This window comes from Dermochelys coriacea, chromosome 5, assembly GCF_009764565.3.
Source record: "Dermochelys coriacea isolate rDerCor1 chromosome 5, rDerCor1.pri.v4, whole genome shotgun sequence".
NCBI classification, from domain to species: domain Eukaryota; kingdom Metazoa; phylum Chordata; order Testudines; family Dermochelyidae; genus Dermochelys; species Dermochelys coriacea.
Window position 1 is genome coordinate 43,521,150 of NC_050072.1, and position 23,198 is coordinate 43,544,347.

Consider the following 23,198-nt stretch of genomic DNA (forward strand, 5'->3'; position numbering starts at 1 on the left):
CTAAAACCTCTTCAACGCATCATCAAGGATCTACAACCTATCCTGAAGGACGACCCATCACTCTCTCAGATCTTGGGAGACAGGCCAGTCCTTGCTTACAGACAGCCCCGCAATCTGAAGCAAATACTCACCAGCAACCACACAACAGAACCACCAACCCAGGAACCTATTCTTGCAACAAAGCCCGTTGCCAACTCTGTCCACATATCTATTCAGGGGACACCATCATAGGGCCTAATCACATCAGCCACACTATCAGAGGCTCGTTCACCTGCACATCTACCAATGTGATATATGCCATCATGTGCCAGCAATGCCCCTCTGCCATGTACGTTGGTCAAACTGGACAGTCTCTACGTAAAAGAATGAATGGACACAAATCAGACGTCAAGAATTATAACATTCAAAAACCAGTTGGAGAACACTTCAATCTCTCTGGTCACTCGATTACAGACCTGAGAGTGGCTATCCTTCAACAAAAAAGCTTCAAAAACAGACTCCAACGAGAGACTGCTGAATTGGAATTAATTTGCAAACTGGATACAATTAATTTAGGCTTGAATAGAGACTGGGAATGGATGAGTCATTACACAAAGTAAAACTATTTCCCCATGTTATATCTCCCCCCCCACCGTTCCTCAGATATTCTTGTTAATTGCTGGAAATAGCCTACCTTGCTTGTCACCATGAAAGGTTTTCCTCCTTCCCCCCCTCCCCCGCTGCTGGTGATGGCTTATCTTAAGTGATAACTCTCCTTACAGTGTGTATGATAAACCCATTGTTTCATGTTCTCTGTGTGTATATCAATCACCCCTCTGTTTTTTCCACCAAATGCATCCGATGAAGTGAGCTGTAGCTCACGAAAACTTATGCTCTAATAAATTTGTTAGTCTCTAAGGTGCCACAAGTACTCCTTTTATATTTGAAGACTTTTAACAGGGCCCCCCTCATGCATCTTTTCTCAAGACTAAGCGTACACAATTTCTTTAACCTTTCTCGTAAGTCAGGTTTTCTAAACTACTTATCATTTTTGTTGCTCTCCTCTGGACTCTGTCTAGTTTCTGCACATCTTTCTAAAGTTTGGTGCTCAGAATTTGGCACAGTGCTGCAGGTGAGCACTCACTATTACTGAATATAGTGCAACAATTATCTCCTGTCTGATATGATGCTCCTATTAATACACCTGAGAATATTATCCTTTTTATCAGCTACTTCACGTTGTTGAATCATATTTATTTTGTGACCCGCTATAACCCCCAGATGCTTTTCAGCAGTACTAACACCTAGCCAGGTATTCCCCATTTTGAGTTGTGCATTTGATTTTTCTATCTAAAGTGTAGATATGTGCACTTGTCTTTACTGAATTTCATCTTGTTGATTTCAGGCCAGTTCTGCAATTTGTCAAGGTTATTCTGAATTCTAATCCTGTCTTCCAATGTGCTAGCAACACCTTCCAGTTTGGTGTCCTCTGTAAATGCTATTTAAGTATATTCTCCACCACTCCATCATCCAAGTCATTAATGAAAACATTGACCAATACCGGACCCAGAACAGACCTCTGCAGGATCCCACTATCTAAGTCCCACCTTTAATCACTATTCTTTGAGTATGGTCTTTCAACCAATTTTGCATCCATCTTATAGTAATTTCGCCAAACATTTATCTAGCTTGCTTATGAGAACATCAGGTATGACTGTGTGAAAAGCCTTACTAAAACCAAAATATGTCTACTGTTCGCCTCCCCCATTAGCTGGGCAAGTCGCCTTTTTCAAAGCAGGAAATTAGGTTGCTGTGGCATGACTTGGGTCTTGACAAATCCATGCTGGCTATTCATTATCACCCTATTAGCCACTTAGTGCTTGCATACTGATTGTTTCAGTATCTTTCCAGGTATCAAAGTTAGGCTGATTTAACTGTAATTCCCTCTGTCATCTTTGTTCTCCTTTTTAAAAATAGGCACTATGGTTTCCCTTCTTCAGTCCTCTAGGACCTCACCCATCCATCACAGGTTCTTAAAGATAATTGCTAAAGTTACAAGATTGCTTCAGCTAATTCCTTAAGTTTTCTAGGATGAATTTCATGAGGTCCTGCATATTTGTCTTACACCCAACTGAGCTAAATAGTTTTTTTAACCTATTCTTTCCCAATTTTTGGCTTACACTCTTTCCCTGGTGGTGGTGGTGTTAATAGTATTAAGTATCTGGTTACCATTAGCCTTTTAGTGAAGACTGAAGCAAAATAGACATCAAACACCCAAGCCTTCTTGATGTCGTCAATTATTATCTCTCCTTCTCCGCTCAGTAGAGGCCCTATGTTTTCCGTCATCCTTCTCTTGCTCCTAATGTATTGATAGAGCCTCTTATTACCTTTTATGGTCCTTGCTATGTGTAATTCATTTTGTGCCTTAGCCTTTCTGATTTTGTCTCTTCATGCCTGTGCTATACTTTTGTACTCCTCCTTAGCAATTTCCACTTTTTGTAGGATTCCTTTTTCAGTTTCAGATAATTAAAGAGCTTCTAATGAAGCCACAGCCTATTTCTCTTCTTCTTATCTTATTACTATTTGCATTACTATATGATCTTAATTTATTAACTCAGCTACATTTTCCCCTCCTGAAATCCATAATCTTGTGTCTGCGACACTACTGCCAGGCCCCTGGTTTTGGGCTATGGTGAAAAGTAAGCTGCTGTTGCAGATGAACTTCATAATCAGATAAACAAAATGTTTCTTCTTAGAAGTATGATGAACAGAAAAAAGGAGGATAATATCCATATAGATTACCATGAAATGTCAATTGCACTTCAAAAAATCAACATCAGCTGTAGTTTGTAACTGGACTAGCTTGTATAAATGTTTAGCATTCATAAGGCTGCACTGTTAACCAGTTTTCAGAGTAGCAGCCGTGTTAGTCTGTAACATAATGTATCTTTTTGACATGGGTAATAGTTACAGCTTGGCATATAGATGCATTGCAGCCCTGGAGTCTTAAATATCCACCTGTCTTGCATGGTGAATTCTATTGATTAACCTTTTGTGTTTTTTAAAAAAGAAAAAATCCATCTTTCCTGCAGAACAGGTGTACTTTTAAGGATCCAGGACTGTACTATGTCAGGACAAGGCAAGGGGAATGCCTTTCCAGGAAACAGCTGATTCTAGACACAGACATAAATAGAATCATAGAACTGGAACTCGAGAGGTCCCCTGCGCTCTTGGCAGAACTAAGTATTATTTAGACCATCCCTGACAGGTGTTTGTCTAACTTGTTCTTAAAAATCTCCAATGATGGAGACTCCACAACCTCCCTAGGCAATTTATTCCAGTGCTTAACCACCCTGACAGGAAGTTTTTCCAAATATCCGGCCTAAACCTTCCTTGCTGCAATTTAAGCCCATTGCTTCTTATCCTATCCTCAGAGGTTAAGAAAAACAATTTTTCTTCCTTCTCCTTGTAACAACCTTTTACATACTTGAAAACTGTTATCGTGTCCCCTTTTAGTCTTCCCTTTTCCAGACTAAACAAACCCAATTTTTTGCAATCTTCCCTCTTAGGTCATGTTTTTATTGCTCTTTTCTGGACTCTCTCCAATTTGTCCACATCCTTCCTGAAAAGTGGCGCCCGGAACTGGACACGATATTCCAGTTGAGATCTAATCAGCGCAGAGTAGAGCGGAAGAATTACTTTTCGCGTCTTGCTTACAACATTCCTGCTAATACATCGCAGAAGGCTGTTTGCTTCTTTTGCAACATTACACTGTTGACTCATATTTAGCTTGAGGTCCACTATGACGACCAAATCCCTTCCTGCAGTACTCCTTCCTAGGCAGTCATTTCCCATTTTGTACGTGTGCAACTGATTGAATCTTCCTACGTGCAGTACTTTGCATTTGTCCTTATTGAATTTCATCCTATTTACTTCAGACCATTTCTCCAGTTGGTGCAGATCATTTTGAATTGTAATCCTGTCCTCAAAAACGCTTGCAGCACCTTCCCAGCTTGGTATTATCTACTAAGTTTATACAGCGCCTACATCAAAATATTAATAAAATGTGTTGAGAACAAATCAGTGGACTCCTAGCTCTGTAGGGAAAATTCCTATAGAACAGAAGTGAGGCTGTCACTCAAATTCTGTCCATATTTTTATAGAATTTTTAACCAACGAGAAGAATTCTGTAACAGGGATATAATTCATTATGCAGTAGAGAATTTTTCAATCCATTCTCTTTACAACATTCTCTGTTGCATTCTATAGGTTCTTAGAATACTTTCTGTGTAACCCTATTGTTTCCTGCATATCAGATTCTTTGACTTCTTGTGATGTGGGCATAGCTACCATACACATGCCTCTTCCATGGACACAGAGTGTCTGACACCTCCTTGCTTGTAAACACCAGAGTGTACTTTATATACAGTCTCAGTTCCTCCACCAATACATGTCAGTGCACCCACCTCCCCCCCTTTAGAACTGTTTTCGAGCCCTCCAGCCCCTTCTCCAGTGGTGGTGGTGATGGGAGGGGGAGGGGATGGTTGAGGTATCTCCTTACAGAACTCCCCTTGTCAGGCTATCCTAACTTTAACTCTTCCCCACCCTTTCTTCCTTGAGCACTTCTTTCCTGTGCTCTTTTTAAACCACTTGCCTGTTAATGGACTAATTAGATCATTAACTTCCTAACTTCATTCTGCCCTAATAATCAGACACATCCCTGACCAATTAGACTTTCTTTGAGTGGTGGGGGAAGGGAAGCGAGGAGGAGGGAGTGGGATGCCCTATTTGGTACCAGTAATGTCCAGAGTTATGGGTCAACCGCCATCTCTCAGCAGTCTGTCATACTAATCATAAGAGATTTAGACTCGCAGTGCAACTTACTTTATTTACTAGGTAGACAAGCCATTTGTTTTTGTGAAATATTTTCAAGATGGTATTTGGGTGCGGGCGGGGGAGAAACAGCTTCCATCTTAAAAAGGGGATAACGATTCTGATCTTTTATAAAGCACTAGATCTACTGATCAAAAAGTATTATGCAGGTACTAGGTGTTTGTTTTTTTATTTATTTTTAAAGTTAATCTCCTCTTATAACAATGAATTTAAGCTAGTTTAGTGTTTGGAATGTGTTCGCCTTCTCTTGGAGGAAATTCTTAAATGTTTGATACCGGAAAGCATTTTGCATAAATTCGGATTCATGCACTTACAGGAATATTAACAACAAAGGCATTAATAAATGGTGTGCACTAAGCTAAAATACAGTTCTTGCCTCTTTTGTATAAATTGAAAGACTAATATTTAATTCACAGTATGTTCAAGATATAGAACTCTCAAATATATACACTTATCTATAAGATAAATTTTGTGTACCCATTTTACAGCCCTGAGAAGTATCTATCCTTGTATTCCACAAGTGGGCTCCTCAAAATGAGGGATTTTTCAGTGTAACTTGAGTTGTATCTCAGTTTAATAAATTAGTTTTGTTTTTTGTGCGGTGTCAGAAAAGCTAAGTAATCCATACTTTTTCGTAATTTCTCCCCAATCACCATCATACATTTCCTTCCCCCACCGTCCAGTCTTTGAAGCTGATGATGACTAACGTGGGTGGGAGACAGTGGGTAATGTACATTCAGAGAAAAAGTCAAATTTTAAATTCAGCACAGATTTCTACCTCTTGGAGATTGTGCAGACTAACATAGCAATTATTTTCTGCTACCTTATTGGCTGGCTAGCTGTACTGTAGAATCTGGTTATGTATCTCTCTCTGGTTATCCTTCTGCATGAGTGCAGCATCATGACATCCCCAAACACCTAGCAAGGACACTACTATTATGCAGATGAGGACTCTGCTGGAATCTAATGTTAAGGGTGTGTGTGTGTGTGTGTGTGTGTGTGTGTGTGTGTGTGTGTGTGTGTGTGTGGTTTATGTGCTGAACAGAAAAGACATGAGCACTTTTAAACTAAGTATTTGAGGCATATTTTAAACAAAATACCCTTCTGTCTCTCCACCTTCCTTTGGGACAACAGTGTTTTTATCCCCTAGCTATTTGGACATCTCACTTTTCTTGTGGTTTTACAGATTTCAGAGAAACAAACAGTGAATGAGCATGGATTTAATTGAAGTATGTCTTTCCATTGCTTCTCTATTTTAAAATGTGTGAAAGTTGTATCCATGAGCCAATACATAAAGTTAATTTGACCTAATTACCGTTTGTTTCTAAGGTGCACACGTACTACACTGCTTAAAACACATCTTCAGAGTGAAAGAAGCATTTCAGGAAAGCGGGAGCTATTAAAAATGTTTTTCAGTTGGTAGTTGTGCTTCTTTGGAAGCAAACACTTCACTTGGGTTGGGGGATTGTCCTGTTGTGGATAGAAAATCTTTTTACTTGCTGCCTTAGCTTTGGCTTGCAATGAAGTGCAAATTTTGTAAGGAAAGTGCTGTTTCAGTAGCCTGCAAAGGATAGAGCCTTTAGGCTTCTTTCAAGAAGATATGTCCTATACATTTCATTACGTAAATAACTTTCTCTTCCTCATCAGAAACGAAAACAATCCTTTACAATAGTTTTAGAAGCATTTTGTTTCAGGATTAATTTACTTTCACCTTCTCTAAAATTAAAGCTATGCAACAATAAGAAAGAAATAATATATTAATATTGCCAAGTAACTGAAGATGGAAGTATGAGATTAGATTCTTTGAACTATATTACTGCAGCTGGGGAGACTTGTTTTTTCATGGCCAGCTGAAACACTGTTCGTAAACTTAATGGTGTGTGTGTGTGTGTGTGTGTGTGTGTGTGTGTGTGTGTGTGATTTGATCTCATCTCTAATTAAAATCGGTTCCAAAGGACTGATTTAAACCCCTAGCCCCAAAGAAGTTTAGAAATAGGAGTATTAATATGTTAGCCTTAATTTTGATCCCTAATTTGCTTTGGTGCATGTGTTTTGTTTGTAAGATTACTTATCTTAATCTAGGTTAAGGTCTCCCAAGATCTGTGAGAGTGATGGGTCGTCCTTCAGGATAGGTTGTAGATCCTTGATGATGCGTTGAGAGGTTTTAGTTGGGGGCTGAAGGTGATGGCTAGTGCCATTCTGTTGTTTTCTTTGTTGGGCGTGTCCTGTAGTAGGTGACTTCTGGACAATGGATCGTGTGGATCCACCATCAACCTCAGCTTGTATCAGTCCACACAAGAGATCCACTTCCTGGACACTACGTGCTAATAAGCGATGGTCACATAAACACCACCCTATATCGGAAACCTACTGACGGTTATTCCTACCTACATGCCTCTAGCTTTCATCCAGATCATACCACACAATCCATTGTCTACAGCCAAGCTCTACGATATAACCGCATTTGCTCCAACCCCTCAGACAGAGACAAACACCTACAAGATCTATATCATGCATTCCTACAACTACAATACTCACCTGCTGAAGTGAAGAAACAGATTGACAGAGCCAGAAGAGTACCCAGAAGTCACCTACTACAGGTCAGGCCCAACAAAGAAAATAACAGAACTCCACTAGCCATCCCCTTCAGTCCCCAACTAAAACCTCTCCAATGCATCAAGGATCTACAACCTATCCTGAAGGATGACCCATCACTCTCTCAGATCTTGGGAGACAAGCCAATCCTTGCTTACAGACAGCCCCCCAATCTGAAGCAAATACTCACCAGCAACCACACACCACACAACAGAACCACTAACCCAGGAACCTATTCTTGCAACAAAGCCTGTTGCCAGCTTTGTCCACATATCTATTCAGGGGACACCATCATAGGGCCTAATCGCATCATTCTTCAACAAAAAAAACTTCAAAAACAGACTCCAATGAGAGACTGCTGAATTGGAATTAATTTGCAAACTGGATGCAATTAACTTAGGCTTGAATAGAGACTGGGAGTGGATGGGTCATTACACAAAGTTAAAACTATTTTCCTATGTTATTTTCCCCCCCTCGCCCTCCACTGTTCCTCAGACGTTCTTGTCAACTGCTGGAAATGGCTCACCTTGATTATTGCTACAAAAGGTTTTCTCTCTTCCCCCTACCCCCTCCTGCTGGTAATAGCTCATCTTAAATGATCACTCTCCTTACAGTTTTCAGAGTAGCAGCCGTGTTAGTCTGTATTCGCAAAAAGAAAAGGAGTACTTGTGGCACCTTAGAGACTAACAAATTTATTAGAGCATAAGCTTTCGTGAGCTACAGCTCACTTCATCGGATGCATTTGGTGGAAAAAACAGAGGAGCTCTCCTCTGTTTTTTCCACCAAATGCATCCGATGAAGTGAGCTGTAGCTCACGAAAGCTTATGCTCTAATAAATTTGTTAGTCTCTAAGGTGCCACAAGTACTCCTTTCCTTTCCTTTCCTTTTCTTTTTTTTCTCCTTACAGTGTGTATGATAACATCCATTGTTTCATGTTCTCTGTGTATATAAATCATCTCCCCACAGTATTTTCCACTGAATGCATCCGATGAAGTGAGCTGTACCTCACGACAGCTTATGCTCAAATAAATTTGTTAGTCTCTAAGGTGCACAAGTACTCCTTTTCTTATTACAGAAAAAAGTTACTTGAAAAAAGTCTCCTTCTATACCACATTGACCACATCCCCACCCTTTGCTCCCACCCCTACATTTTTATTACTAGAGATTTACATCTTTTTAAGAGTTCGCCCTCTCTTGCGTCCCATCTCATATTTGTGAAATTTAGAACAATCTCCACATTAATCAAATTGTTGTCACAAGCAGAGGACTGTAATTTTGGGTATGAATAAATAGGAGGAGCGATTAATCTCCTAAATAACAAACTCCTTATTCGTATTTCCCTTGAAATAAAGACAATAGAAGTAAATGATTTCACTATATGCCGAATAACCTTTAAATGGAACATTTTCCCTCGTGGTGTTAGTGGAACTTTAAGTTCTTATTTGATGTTTTAAATAGGTTTCCTAGAACTTGTGGTGTGTTAAATGTTGTTGTTTATGACATACTGCCATCTGGTGGCTTTATTTAATGTTGCAGTATACACATGTCAAAAACTGTTTAAAAGAATGGTTTCAGAGTAGCAGCCATGTTAGTCTGTGTTGGCAAAAATAAAAGGGGTACCACAAGTACTCCTTTTCTTTTTGTTTAAAAGAATGTTATTTAGGCAAATCACTGAAAGGTTATGAAATGTTGGTTTTGTGAAGGCCTGTGCAGACTTAATTCTGGCTCTGTCTCTTCACCCTGAATGAGGCAGCGGTTCTGCATGGAAAAAAGTGTGAGATCACATAATGGAAAAACTGTATCTTAATGTACCAGGGTGCAGACTTAAGGTTACATAGGCAACAATACTGGCATTTCCTAATTTTTAATGCTTCATTTAGCAACATATAATTTTTTAAAATGTAATTTACTTTGTGAACCCACTGTTAGGTTAAAAAAATCTTCATACAAATATGATTTTCATGTTGACAGTGTCTTTCTATTGTGGGATTTATCCTTAGAGTGTGCATTTTTTTGTTTTGTTGCAGCTTGATCATATATTATCCCCTCCATCTATGCTATTTCGGAAATCCAGCAACCCTGAAGTCTCTTCTGGCCCTGGAAAGTCATTTAAGTTTAAAAGACAGCTGAGCGAAGATGGAAGACCATTTAGAAGAGGAAGCCTTGGAGGAGCTTTGACTGGTGAGTATAGGAGGCCTGAAAACTAAAAGCACAGTTGATCTGTTTTGGACCTGATTTCCTTGAAGGTCTAACAGTGCTATGCAGCATCAGGTACACATCTCTGGCCTCATTTGTCTAAGATGTCTTTCTCCCTTTCAAATCCCTCAATAAATTTTTTTTTCCGTGTGAAAAGAGTGGGACCAGCCATTAGCTGAGTTACTCTCTGTGAGCTACAGCAGCAATCTCATCACCAAAGCCAGAGTTTTCAAAAGCGCTCAACCCCTAGTAGCTCTTAATTGTTCTCGGTGAAAGCTACAGAGTTCTGAATGCTTCTGAAATTTGGGCACATTGTTTAAGAGCCTAAATGGGAGCTATTGATTGCCGAGCTTCTTTGAAAATCTGGCTTTAGAGTCCACAAAATGAATATGAAAAAGTTAAGTCCAGCTAGGCACAATTTTTTTATAATGATGAACCAGATAATGATAGGCCTGTCAGCCTGACAGAGACCCTGGGCTAGATAATGGAGTGGCTGATAAAGGTTTGTATTAATAAAGAATTAAAGGAGAGTAATGTTAATGCAAATCAGCATGGGAAATAGATCTGGTCAAACTTACTTAATATATTTTTTAATGAGATTACAGGTTTGATTGATAAAGGTTATAATGTTGATATAATATTGTTAGACTTCTGTGAGGTGTTTGGCCGCACGACACTTTGATTAAAAAAACTAGAATGACATAAAATTAACATGGCACATAATAAGTGCATTAAGAACTGGCTAACTGATAGATCTCAAAATGTAAATGTAAACAAGGAATAGTCATCAATGGGGTGGATTTTCAGAGGCATCCGTCAGAGATTGGTTCTTGGCCCTATGCTATTCAGCGTTTTTATCAATGGCCTGGAAGAAAGCAAAATGATCACTGATAAATTTTGCAGATGACACAAAAATTAGGTGAGTGGTAAATAATGAACAGGGAAAATCACTGATTCAGAGTGATCTGTATTGCTTGGTAAACTGGAGCAAGCAAACAATGTGCATTTTAATACAGCTAAATGAAAATATATATACCTAGGAACAAAATAATGTAGGCCATATTTACAGAATGGGGAAACTCTATCCCGGGAAGCAGTGAGTCTGAAAAAGATTTTGGGGGCGTGGTGGATAATCAGCCGAGTATGAGCTTCCAATGCGACTCTGTGCCCAAAAGATGCACAAACATGGGACTTTCTCAGGTAGGAGTAGAGAGTACCCGAGTCTCCCATGTTTGTGCAAATTGTTCGGCTATCTCAAAAATTCAGAGATGAAATTCAGATTAGAGAATGAGTATCACTTTAATATTAAAAACAAATCTAAAATGAAAATCTATGCACCTCTAAATATATGCTAATTAATGCCACAATGGATGAAAAAGTGACCTGAACTGTCTGTATTAGTGCTTTCCTCTTGGTGCCAGTTTCAGTGTTTTAAAATGTATTTATGTTTGAATAACATTCAAGAACGGTGTTGAAGACAAACATGTTCCAAATACAGTAGTATAAAACATAAGCTGCAGTTCTAGCATTTGAAGATATCACCTGCTAAAATGATGTAAAGAATTCAAGTGGTGGTGAGGAGGGGAGAGCAGGAGGGAAAGATGTTAACCAGAATAACGTTCTAAGTCAGTCTTAGTGGTTTTTTGATCCAGGACTTTGCCAGGCCTGCATCATTCTTAGCCCCGGTGGCTGGGTGGCTGTTGATCCTGTGGGTCTGTGTGTACCACGTGGGGCCAATGCTTCCCTTGCACAATTGGCACAAGAAACCTCCTCAGCACTGGGAACTTCTTCAGTACTGTCTTCTTTATTGCTGTTGGCGCCATCGGTTTTACTGTGGTGGCATTTGGCACTCCCTGCCTTCCGTCTGGAACCATCAGTCACCTCGATATTGCTGCTGACTTCAGGGTTGATACCACTTCCAGCACCGGAAATGACAGAGGCCCATACTCAGGGCCGTCAGCCCAAGTTCTCTCTTCATCTTGGGCTATGGATGCATCAGACCGGTTACTTACACCCTCAGGACTGGCTCCACCTTTATCCTGTAAAGCTTGGGACTCCTCGGCATCTAGGGCAGGATCTTCCTCTTTTAGCTCTCCATTGCCTGACATGCATCGGGGCCGTTCGTGGAGTGTTATGGGTACCAGGATTGTTGCTTGTCTCGCGGATGGGACGTGAGCCCTGTAGCTCAGGGCCTACTAGCCACCAATGTGCTATTCATATTAATGGCCTCCTTGGAATTGATGGATGCTTCTTCAGTACTGGAGGATTTCAAGGCATACCAGGACCTTTTGCAGCACAGGGAGGTTTCCCTGGATATTCAAGCAGAGTTCCTGTAGGAAAATACCCTTAAGTTGTTAGATATCCTGCAGCCATTTGCCCCGGGAAGGTAACCCTTCCTGTTAGTGATGTGTTCCTAGCACACCGGCTTTGGTACCGCCTACTGTGAAGCACATGTAGAAATGGCACTTTGTTCTGGTGAAGGGGTTTGAGGGTGTCAAATTCCCTGGTTGTAACCACAGTGAATGATAGAGCCCAGCAGGGCAGATTTAAGTCCACTTCCATTAAGAAGGACTCTAAATGGATGGACCTGGTGGGTAGGAAGTTTTATATCTCTTCTTTCTTGCAGATGCACATTGCTAACCAGCAGGTGTTGCTGTCCAAATACGACATGAACTGGACGGCTGTGTTTAAGTTTGCAGACCAGCTCCCTGAAGCCTCAAGAACGCTTTTGGGCATTTATCATTGAAGGCTGCTTGGTAGTGAAGACTTCATTGCAGTCTCTTTTGGACATCGTGGATACTTTGGCCAGAGTGATGGCCTCGGCGGTGACCATGAGATGGGGTCCTGGTTGCAGAATTCAGGCACACGTCTCTATGTGCAGCAGGCCATACAGGATTTGCCCTTTGATAGCAGAGTGTTTTTTGGACAAGACAGACGAGACTCCACACTCCTTCGAGAACTCTAGGGTACCCTTTGGTGCTTGGGGATGTGATGTATACACCAGGAGTTGTATACACCAGAGGCACAGCGCACATTTGGGCAGCCTTTCCTTCCCTCAATGCATGTCACGCTTTTCTGGACTGTGTTGGGGCTCAGTGGTTCACATACTTAATACATCACAGTAATGTTGTTGGTATGTGAACAGATAATGGGGAGCCGCTCCAGGATGCTCTGCCAAGAGGCAATCCAGTTGTGGCAGTTCTGCATTGAGGAGAGTATCACTCAGATAGCTGACCACTTGCCCAGGGTCCAGAATCATCTTGTGGAGCATCTCAGCAGGAATTCTTCCCTGACTCATGAGTGCTCCCTAAAGACAAGTATCTTTTTTGGTCATCCTCACAGCTTGGGGCACTCCAGTGATCGACTCGTTTGCTACGAGGGACAACAGGAACCATCATCTGTTCTGCTCTCAAGGGGACCTCAGTCTAGGCTCCCTGTCCAATGCTTTCCATCTCAGCTGGCAATTGGCTCTCCTGTACGTTTTTCTTCTGATCATCCCATGTAATCCTCACGATGAAGGCAGACTGGGCCAAGCTCATTCTCATTGCCCTGATGTGGCTGAGGCAGTGCTGGTTCTCTTACTTCACGCTGTCAATTCAGCCTCCCATACCCCTTCCTCTCCATCTCAACCCTACTCTCACAGAATCATGGGTCGCACCTTACATCGCACGCTCAGTTCCCTGCATCTCATAGCTTGGCTGCTTCGTGGCTGAATGAGGAGGAAGTGTGGTGTTCGACTGCTATTCAACAGTAGAAAACCCTCTACCAAAATGGCCTATTCGGCTAAATGGAAGTGGTTTTCGGTGTGGTTGTTGGCCGCAGAATTCAACCAATGCTGACTTCTATCCAGGACATCTGTCTCCATCATCCAGTCTGAGAACCTGTTCCTCTGTGGGACCTTAACATGGTTCTAGCAGCTTTAATGGGACCGTGTTTGAGCCCTTGGCATTTTGTCCCTTTCTGCTTTTGTGTCAGAAAACTTCATTCTTGGTAACGATAACATCTGCAAGGAGAGTCTGTGAATTGCAGTCTTTGATGGCAGAGCTTCCTTATACACAGTTCTCTAAGGTCAATGTGATTTTAGGACCACGCCCCAAATTTTTGTCAAAAGGGGTTTTCTCAGTTTCATTTGTACTAGGCAATATATTTACCTGGTGTTCTTTCCTAAGCTGCTTTCGTCTCTGGAGGAGCAGTGCCTCCATATGTTAGAGGTCACCTAACATCTATCTGGACAGTTCTAAACTATTTTGTTTTTCACGTCACCTGTTTGTGTCATATGCAGATCGTATGAAGGAACAAGTGGTCTCTTCACAGAATATCTCTACATGGTTCTGTATCAAGATTATATAGGAAATAGCTTTGGTTATGCCGCCTCGGCGGCTGTGAGCTCATTCAACGAGAATGCAAGCAATGTCAATGGTATTCCTAAACAATGTCTCAATTTTGGACATTTGCAGGTCTGCTATGTAGTCATCTATCCATACATTTATGAACATTATGCCATTACAGCATCTTTGAGTGGATGCAAGCTCTGGTAGGGCGGCCTTTCAATCCTCGTTTAGAATACAACTCGGCTTGTGGGTCTCCCCTAGATATATAACTGTCTCAAACTCTCCTCCCACCCTCCCTTCCCCACTTCAAGGAACCTGTAACTAAACAACATTTACCTGTGGTGCACTTTGGTTGCCATACATTTCCTGTAACAAGGAGAGAAAGTTCTCAAAGCATGAAAAGTAATCTGAGCCATCACATGTGAGACTGAATTGTCTACTGTGGCTGTTGAAAAACGTTAAGCAGTTCCTGGTCCCTCTTTTACTGACACATAGTGCCTCCTCTGATGAAGGGTACCTACTGGTCAATCTGAAACACACACAATAGGCTAGCAGGTCCTCAAGAAACAATAACTTGATACTAATTATCATGTTAATTACTGCTCTGTCTAATCTTTTATTCTTGAGCAAAATGCCATTTCCAGCAATGTCCGATATCCTAACTGCCCTATATAGATCCTGCTGACATGCTCTAAAAGGTAGTTTGAGTTCCCACTAGCAGTGAGGCTATCGCATCAGGGCTAGAGCCCTGCCTTCCACAACTCTGGGAACATGTTGAAGTGCCTAGCCCATGCTGCTACCCATGGCTTCACTACAGCTGTTCGAGCTAGCTTTAATGTATGTAGATCAAAGCTAAATTGGGTGCACCTACACATCTGTCACACCTTCCCAGCTGCAGTGTAGACATACCCTTAGATACGGTGTACATTAGAGAGAGTGCAAGTATCGAAAATGTAAATGCTCTGATGTAAAGCAAGGGTTACCCCAGAGTGACTTAATTATATATAAAATATGGCCTTCAATAATTTAATGTACGCATTCAAATACATAGAACTTTCTCTACTTTGAGAGAGAATGAAATTTATTCCTTCCAAATCATAAATCTGCACACACAGATAGCTCTCCCCCTTTCTTTTTGACTGAGGACAGTAAAGAAGTGTTTAGAAGACCAGTATATTGTAGCGGGGAAGGGAATTCAAGGATCCCCCACCCACCAAGTATACCTCGCTACCAGTTCACTTTCAATCTACATCTAAGGACTATGCCTGAACATCTCAAAGCTAACCACCACTTCCAGGGAAGAACATGTCAATCAGGTATTGCGTAGGAGACGTTAGTTTTTTTTGTGAAATCAAATGCTCTAAACTAATATTTAAACAAATAACAATCAGATTTTAAGTTATTTTTTTAAAAAAATCAACTCTTTTTGGACCAAGCAATAGATTTTGTCCTTGTCTTAATGAAAACCTAAATGTATGAAGAAAACCAAACAAACAAAAAAACCCCCTGGCTTTTAAATTGGCTTCTTAAAAATTCCAGTGGCATGGAGATTGGAGCTTTAAAACTTGTTTCTGATCAGGGGAAAAGGTGGTTAATTGAAAAAACTGCTTTTCTGCAGGGGCTGCTTTCCCTGAGCTTCAATAACTTTAAAAGGTTGCCTAAAAAAATCAACAGAGCTTCTACGGGCTTTAGTCTGCTGTGTTCAGAGACATTTAAATGGAATTCATAGCAGAAAATAGTGCATTTCTTTCTCCCCCCGCCATGGATGTGTAAGTATGATGGAGGTTAATATGGCTAACCAGTCCCAACATGCAAACTAAGATGTGTGTTAATTTCCTTGCTCCATTGTTCATCTGGCTAATGGGTCATCGTGAATTATCATAAAATTATTTAACAGATGTTTTTTGTTCAGTTTGTCCAGTTGCTCTGAGACATTACCTTTCTACTTTACCCTTAATATTCAATTACATGCCATTGTCAGGGGTTTAAATTTTGTTGTATTGTGGGTAGTTCCATGATCCTATGCTGTCCTGTTGGAGAGCTCCATCACTTCTACTCCACAGTTCCTTCTCTGAGAAACGTCTGTGTCCAGCAACACAGACATGGGTGCTATTTTTCCCCACAGGTGCTGAGGGGAGATGTTCAGTGTTTTGAGAGTAAACTTTTTCATTTTCCTTCAAATATCTTATGCAACTGCCTTGCTTGCTTAGATGCTTTTTTATTTGCAAGTTTATTATTTCATGTATTGGTCCTAATATAGAGTAGTTATTATATTGAAAGATCTAATTATTAGCAGAAAAAGAACATTTAAGTTCTCTTTTTCTTTCTTGGTTAGCAGCTTTAATGCTCTTTGCTTTCAGTGTTTCAGAGAACCCCTTATAATGCTATCCTTTTGATTAGCCAAGTTCTCTGTTGTTTAGATTGTGGTAAGATCAACTGTAGATAGACATCAGCCGCAACTTAATTATTGAGGAGTAATGCAGACATTTCTTTACATACTAACAATACTTGGCACACGTATTATAGCACCTTTCTTCCAAGGATACCAAAGCATTGTACAATAATTAAGCTTCACCATTACCCAGTGAAATGAAAAGCATGAATTTTAGAGATGGGTAAATCAGACCTGCCAGGTATATCTTATTTTGTATGACACTTGTGCATTTTGCGAGCCTTCTCATGCCTGTTTAGGTGAAATGCCTCTTTAGAGAGAAGCACTCTCCAAATAGCCTTTGGCCTGTGTGAAGGTGCATGGAACTGGGAGCCAGAAGATTATGGTTTCTGATGGTACTTCTACTGGCAGGTGTTTTAATATATCTGTAGAGTTCACAGATCTCTGCTATTGGCCTGGTGGTTATATTGCTACCAAGCAGGCAGGCAGCTAGCTATCGTTGATCCACTTTACAAATGGGTAACTGAGAGGTCGTGTGAAGTGACTTCAGAGAACTCAGCTCTCCAATATGACCTATGGCTTATTCACTTTGGCACATTCATTTTAAAAGGCAGCGTGGCTATCTGTGTGCTTGGCTATGCTGTCCTGATCTATTCTTCTACCCTCTAGACCAAACTCTACCAGAGCCAGGAATAGAGCCCAATAATCCTGATTCCCAGTATCCCACTTTTATGTCAGAAACTTCAGTGACAGCATTTTTACCATGTTTTCCTGCTCTTAGTGCTTCCCAATCAGTGTAGAAAGGAGAAATGGATACTATTCCCTTCTGTGCACCATCAGAATTGTTTACTGCGCCCAACTATGGGACCAATTAATTAATCTTGTACAATTCACTGAAGGCAGTGGAGTTGCATAGATGGTCACTGGGGATATAGTCTGAAGACAATGGGGTGGTACAGGTTCTGGATCCAGAAGTAGGCTTGCACAGTCTTAATTACTGTGCATGATGCATGGTAGGCACATTAATCTACTTGCAAACTAAACAAGACTTTGACTGGAAACTTTTATCGTGCATTTTGTTTTTTTAGGCATCAATGTAGGGGTTTTTTCCATTGTATACGTGCTTGAGCAAGGGCATATCCCAAATGACTTTCATCTTACTAAGGCACTGAATGAGTGCAAACCTAGATGTTTGTTCAGGTTAGCCTGTGTCCTTTTTCACATTTTCAGTCAGCACTCCCTGACAGTAGCTGCAGGGGTATCATTTATCCAGCTGCTGAGAGAAGATGGTAGACTAGCTCTCAGAGAGTACAGGCATTCAGTTGTAAAGGGAGAGAGGATTCAGTAGCAAGGCAAACCACAACCCAGAAATCCATTCCAAGAACTGTCAGGCACTTACTAAGGCACTCTGTTGGTTTGTGTTGAGCTGTTTCCAGGAGCAGCAGAGAGGGAGGAGGTAGAAGGAATTTTGCCTGTTGTGTAATGACAATCTGAAAATAAAACTGATTTTATGTATGCAACATTTAAAAAGCCCTATGCAGACAAAGTAAATACATTCTGCTGTGAAGTATAAATATTTATAATTTTAGAAAGTGTTTTTGATGCACTAATGACTGAGGTGATGTTTGCTTGCATTTGTCATTGTCACTTTCAGTTATCGTTCAGGTCTTTAATCAGCCCTTACAGTCAGGGATAAATTTATTTTCCTGTGTGCCCCTAGCTAGATAATCACCTCGTTCTTTGATGTTAGTGTGTCTGGATCCTGCATCAGATGATCAGAAATTAGCAGAAGAAACTGTATGCCTGTCTCATTATTTTGCTTTTAACTCCTCCATTGCTGCTTATTTGTGCTTGTGTCAACAAAAGGCTTGAAGTTTACTATTGAGATCAAAACATACTAAAGCAGCACCAGCAGAATATCTGGTTATCTAATAACAGAGTTCTTACTAAACATGAATTGCAAAAAGGTGGGGAAGAATTGGGCTTAAACCCCTTTTAGATGCTCTATGACACTACTCAACACCTTTGTGAAGGTACAAATGTTTAAAATGGTAACACTTGCAGCTATAATACCATCATTGCATGAAGGGGAGTGGTTCTCAGTTCTTGACCATCAGGATGCATATTTAGCGATCCACCACTCCTGCAGAAGATTTTTACTTTCATCTTAGGTCAGAACCACTTTTAATACCTAGTGCTTCCATTCGGCCTCTCCTCTGCTCCCAGCATCTTTTCAAAGTTTGTCAGTGGTAGCAGCTTGCCTTCCCATAGAAGGAATCTTGATATTCCCTTACTTCCATGATTAGCTGCTGAAAGGGGGCTCTTTCACAAAGCTACTTTCTCAGTGGCTACTCAGAAGGCCATAAATCTCTTCCTCAGGCTGGGTCTACAATTGATGCTCAAAAATCCACCTAGGCCCCAGTACAGACTGGAATTCATAGGATCTTATCTTAATGAAATATCATCCAGAGCCTACCTCCCTATTCATGGATTTATAGTGCTATCCAGTTTAGTCAATACAGTCCAGCTCAGCACTTAGACACTGGTAAAGAACGGTCTCCAATTGCTGGTGTATATGGCAACTGGTACTTTTGTGATAGTCCACACAAGATTGCCTGCTTAAGGGAATAAGCAGTCCTGAGCTACCCTTGGAGGCAGCACATCTGCAAAGTCTAAACAAGCTATTATTGATGCTCACGTTCATGAAGGAGTCCCTGGTTTGGTGGAAAGACCCTCACAACATCTGTGAAAGAGACTTTTTCCCCCCCCTCAGCTTTCCCCAACAGTAGTAATAAAGACAGATGCATCCCCGTTAGGATGGGGAGCACCTCTAGACACTCTCACCGCCCAAGGCCACTCTACATATCAACTTGCTGGAACTCAGGGCAGCCAGCCATTCCTGGCTCTAATTTCTACCATTGATCAAGGGCAAATGCGTAAATGTTTTGATGGACAACATATCATACATGTTTTATACCTACAGTCAAGGAGGAGTGAAATCACTTTCCCTCTGTGCTAAAGAACCCAAGCTCTGGAATGGGTGTATTCACAAACAGATCTACATTGCAGCAGCTTACTGTCTGGGTGCTCAGATTGTCAGTAGGTGCTTCTCTCGGGATCATGAGTGGGAAACAAATTCCTTCATACTCCACTGCATATTTTGGTGCTGGGGCACCCCTTAAGTAGACTTGTTTGCCACAGCGAGAAACAAGAAATGCTCCCAGTTCTGCTTGAGAGGTGGGCTAGATCACTGGTCTTTGGGAGATGCCTTTCTTCTTTGGTGGACTCTGGGTCTGTTGTAGGTGGTCTCTCCAACTCCTCTAATATCCAAGGTTATGATCAAGATAAGGAAAGACAAGGCCAGGGTTATTTTGGTAGCCCCAATGTGGCCAAGGCAGATATGGTTCCCTTAGCTCCTCCAGCTGCCCATTTGTCCATCAATCACTCTCCAGACTGTCCCTCATTTTCTCCCTCAGGAATCCAGGTGAATTCTTCACCCCAATCCCAGAGTTCTTCGCCTCAAACCATGGCTGGTCGTTAGTTTGCAGGGTTAGAAACAACACGTTCCAAGGAAATAAGAGTACAGTTACACAGTGGTAAAGTGTCTGCTCATTACACTTACCTGCAAAAATGGACAATCTTCAGCCATTGGTGTGACCTGAGATGCATTCTTCCCTCTTCCTCTTTGCTCTCAGAAATAGTAGACAATGTCCTAGAATTGAAAAACTCAGGGTTGTCACTGAGTTCTAGTATGGTTCGTTTGGCAGTCATCATGACTTTCCACTACCTGACAGAGGTTTTTCCTATTTGCCCATCCAATGACACAGTTCCTCAAGGGGTTGAGAAATCTTTTTACATAAATGCCCTACCCTGACTTGGGACCTCAACTTGGATCTTAGATGCCACAAGCCCACCATTTGAACCTGTGGTTACCTGCTCCTTCCTCCATTTATCGGCAAAAACAGCATTTCTGGTAGCCATTACTTCTACTTGACAAGTTAGGGAAATAATGGCTTTTATGGCATACTGCCCTTTCACAGTGTTTTTCAAGGACAAAGGCACATTACAACCACATCCCAAATTTTTACCAAAAGTGTCCTCTGAGTTCCACATTAATTAGCCTATTCATCTCCCAGTTTTCTTCTTTAAACCATACTGAGTAAAGAGGATGTGGTGTTGCACACACTCGGTGTCAGAAGGGCTTTAGCTTTTTATCTTGACAGGAATAAACAATTTAGAAAGTCTCCAAAATTGTGTCTATTGCAGACTGATCTAAAGGATCAACACTTTCCAAGCAAAGTTCCTCTCTGGATGCATATTGGACTGCATTACTTGTTCTTAATCTTAGGGTCTCCAGCCTCCTTCGAGAGTATGGACCCATTCAACGAGATCTCTTGTATCCTTTTTTGAAGAGCGTTCTCATTACTGTATGTAAAGCCGTGACTAGCATCTCCTATATATCCTGCATAATGTTCAGAAAAGGTAACCCATGACTCAACTTCTGATACCATGTTTGGCTCTGGTGTGCTTGCTTCAATTTTGGACTTGACCCTGAAGCACCCTCCTCCCAACCTTTAGAGGGTACTGCTTGGTAGTCACCTATAGTGGAGCACCCATAGGTGGAGACATCTTGAAGAACCACAGTTACTGCACAGGATGAGTAACCTTTTCTTTTTAATAGCTATTTGACTCATATCTGGGAAACATTTGGGGGAAAAGATTTTTGTTAAACTCTTTCAATTAGTGGCTAATAATCCATAATTGATGCCAGAGGCCTCCAACAAAAGCAAAGGTGAGAGGCTATTTTAATAGGGTATTATTGGGTTCCTGATACACAGCTACCAGATGTATGTAGCCATTCATCACACTTTAAGCTTCATGTTATAATATTTTGTACCTGTGGGCAACACGGGTCTGGCTGTGGAACCAATATAGAAGATTGAGGGGTGATACAGTACTAAAGAGCCCTAAACACTGCTCTTGTCATTCATAAATGTTCTCAAACAGTAGAAGCTATATTTTGATTTGCTAGCCCTATGGGAGAAGATATAATCCCATCTCCTTTTGTAACTCCCATGAGGTCAGTGACCCAAAAACAGGGAGTTATTGGAGAATTGTGATTCAGGAAAATTGACTGACAGAAGAATGTCAAGGATTTGTTTATGGAAGTTGAACTGAGTAACTGTGAATGTTGCTAAGGCTATAAAAGTAGAACAAAAATTCACACAAGACGCAACTTATTGCACAGTCTGATATAATGTGGTGGTGGTGGTCAGAATGTTGCAGCAAAATGCTATCTTTTGTGTGCAGAAATTCTTAAGATGCTTCTGCAACATTTTCTTTGCTAATTTGAATTTATTTATTCAAAATAAATGGAACCATCTTCATCCTTAACTTTAACGTGGTTCCATTTATGTGTAGGTCTTGGCAGGGGACATTATGGCATTCTGCCTAAACTGTTTCTTTCCACTCTTGCTTTGATCCCCAAATCTAGGTATTTCTGTCATACCCATCATTGTTACATCAGAATTGTGACCTTACCATTCTTCTAGTGTCCTCGTGGATAAGGGAAAATGTTGAGGGAGAAAGGCAGAAACAGGGGTATGTGGTAGGGATTTGTGGTAGTATAGATAAACAGAGTGCAATTTTAGCAGTTGCACCAAAGCTGTAAAGCTGCTTGGAAAATGGGATCTATTTGCTGTTTCCTTCCATATATTTTGCCAGTACTATTCATCCATAACTGTCATTTCTCAGAGTTTAGACATCTCTAACCATTTATTCTGCAGAATTGTATTTCAGTACAGTTAGGAAGCAGAGTTGTAAATGATAGCTTTGGGCTGTGGTTCTACATCATGTAGATATCACTGCCACATACAGGACAGGGTAATAATGATATTTCTGCAGACACTTTCAATACAGAAGACCTTATTTTAAAAGCAGCTGTGATGGGATGTACTAACCCCCCACTGCCCAAGAAGGGATTAACAGCTAGTGAGTTTAATCAGCCCCACCTTGATACATCTTCTGTAGGTGTCTGCTCTGGATGGTGGAGTTAAAAGGGAGTACCAAGTCAATTGGTGGCTGACCAAGAAGGGGAGAAGATCTCCAGGAATCTGTCAGCCTGCCAGGGCTTCCCAGGGGTGGGAGAGGCCTGAGTCAGGGAGCCTAGACAAGTGTTAATTAGAAAAGACTGTTTCTGAGTGGAAGAGCTGGGTCTGGGTCCAGTCCAAACTGGGAGGTGACAATCCTCCTTTGTGATTTTGTTAAATTTTGTTTTGGAGTTTGGATACCCTAGAAGGAGTGGAACTTTGGCATGACGTAGCTGTTTGGTTAAATCACCGTAACACCAGACCATGTTGGATGTGACTGCTGACCGTCGAAGCCCTGAAGATTGATTAGTGACACAATTGGCCACAAAGTGGTGCTGCGGAGGCCAATCCAGGCATACAAACATTTAAAACATGGTGGTAGTTTGCTTATCTTTTAAAAAAAAAATGCTGCAGGTGTTTGGAAGGCATCAGAGCCTACAGCAAACATTTTATAGTTTTTGTGTCCTAAACTTTGGATAAGTTTCAAAACTACTTGGAAACAATATAAACAAAATTTAAACTGGACTTCCTTTTACCAGATGTGTTTTAATATGTGCTGCTCCACCAGAACAAATGTATGTATCTTTGATTGCTAAGAAAGTCCCTTTCAGATGTTGGAAGGGGAAGAATGGAATTTATTACAAGCCTGGAATTGAATAATAATATTTCTGGAATGAGGATAATTTACATGAATCTGAACAAAATACAATTCAATCCTTGGAG

The 23,198-nt window shown here is 41.0% G+C and overlaps 1 protein-coding gene across 5 annotated transcripts in view; it reads left to right on the plus strand.

Moving 5' to 3' along the window:
• Window positions 1-23,198, plus strand: part of MAST4 (microtubule associated serine/threonine kinase family member 4) — a 467,048-nt gene that overhangs the window by 103,253 nt on the left and 340,597 nt on the right. For all 5 annotated transcript variants that reach the window (XM_038401943.2, XM_043514212.1, XM_038401944.2 and 2 more), the window contains exon 2: window positions 9,495-9,648. In XM_038401943.2, coding sequence (XP_038257871.1) covers window positions 9,495-9,648 — 154 coding nt within the window. The remainder of the gene's footprint in view (window positions 1-9,494; window positions 9,649-23,198) is intronic.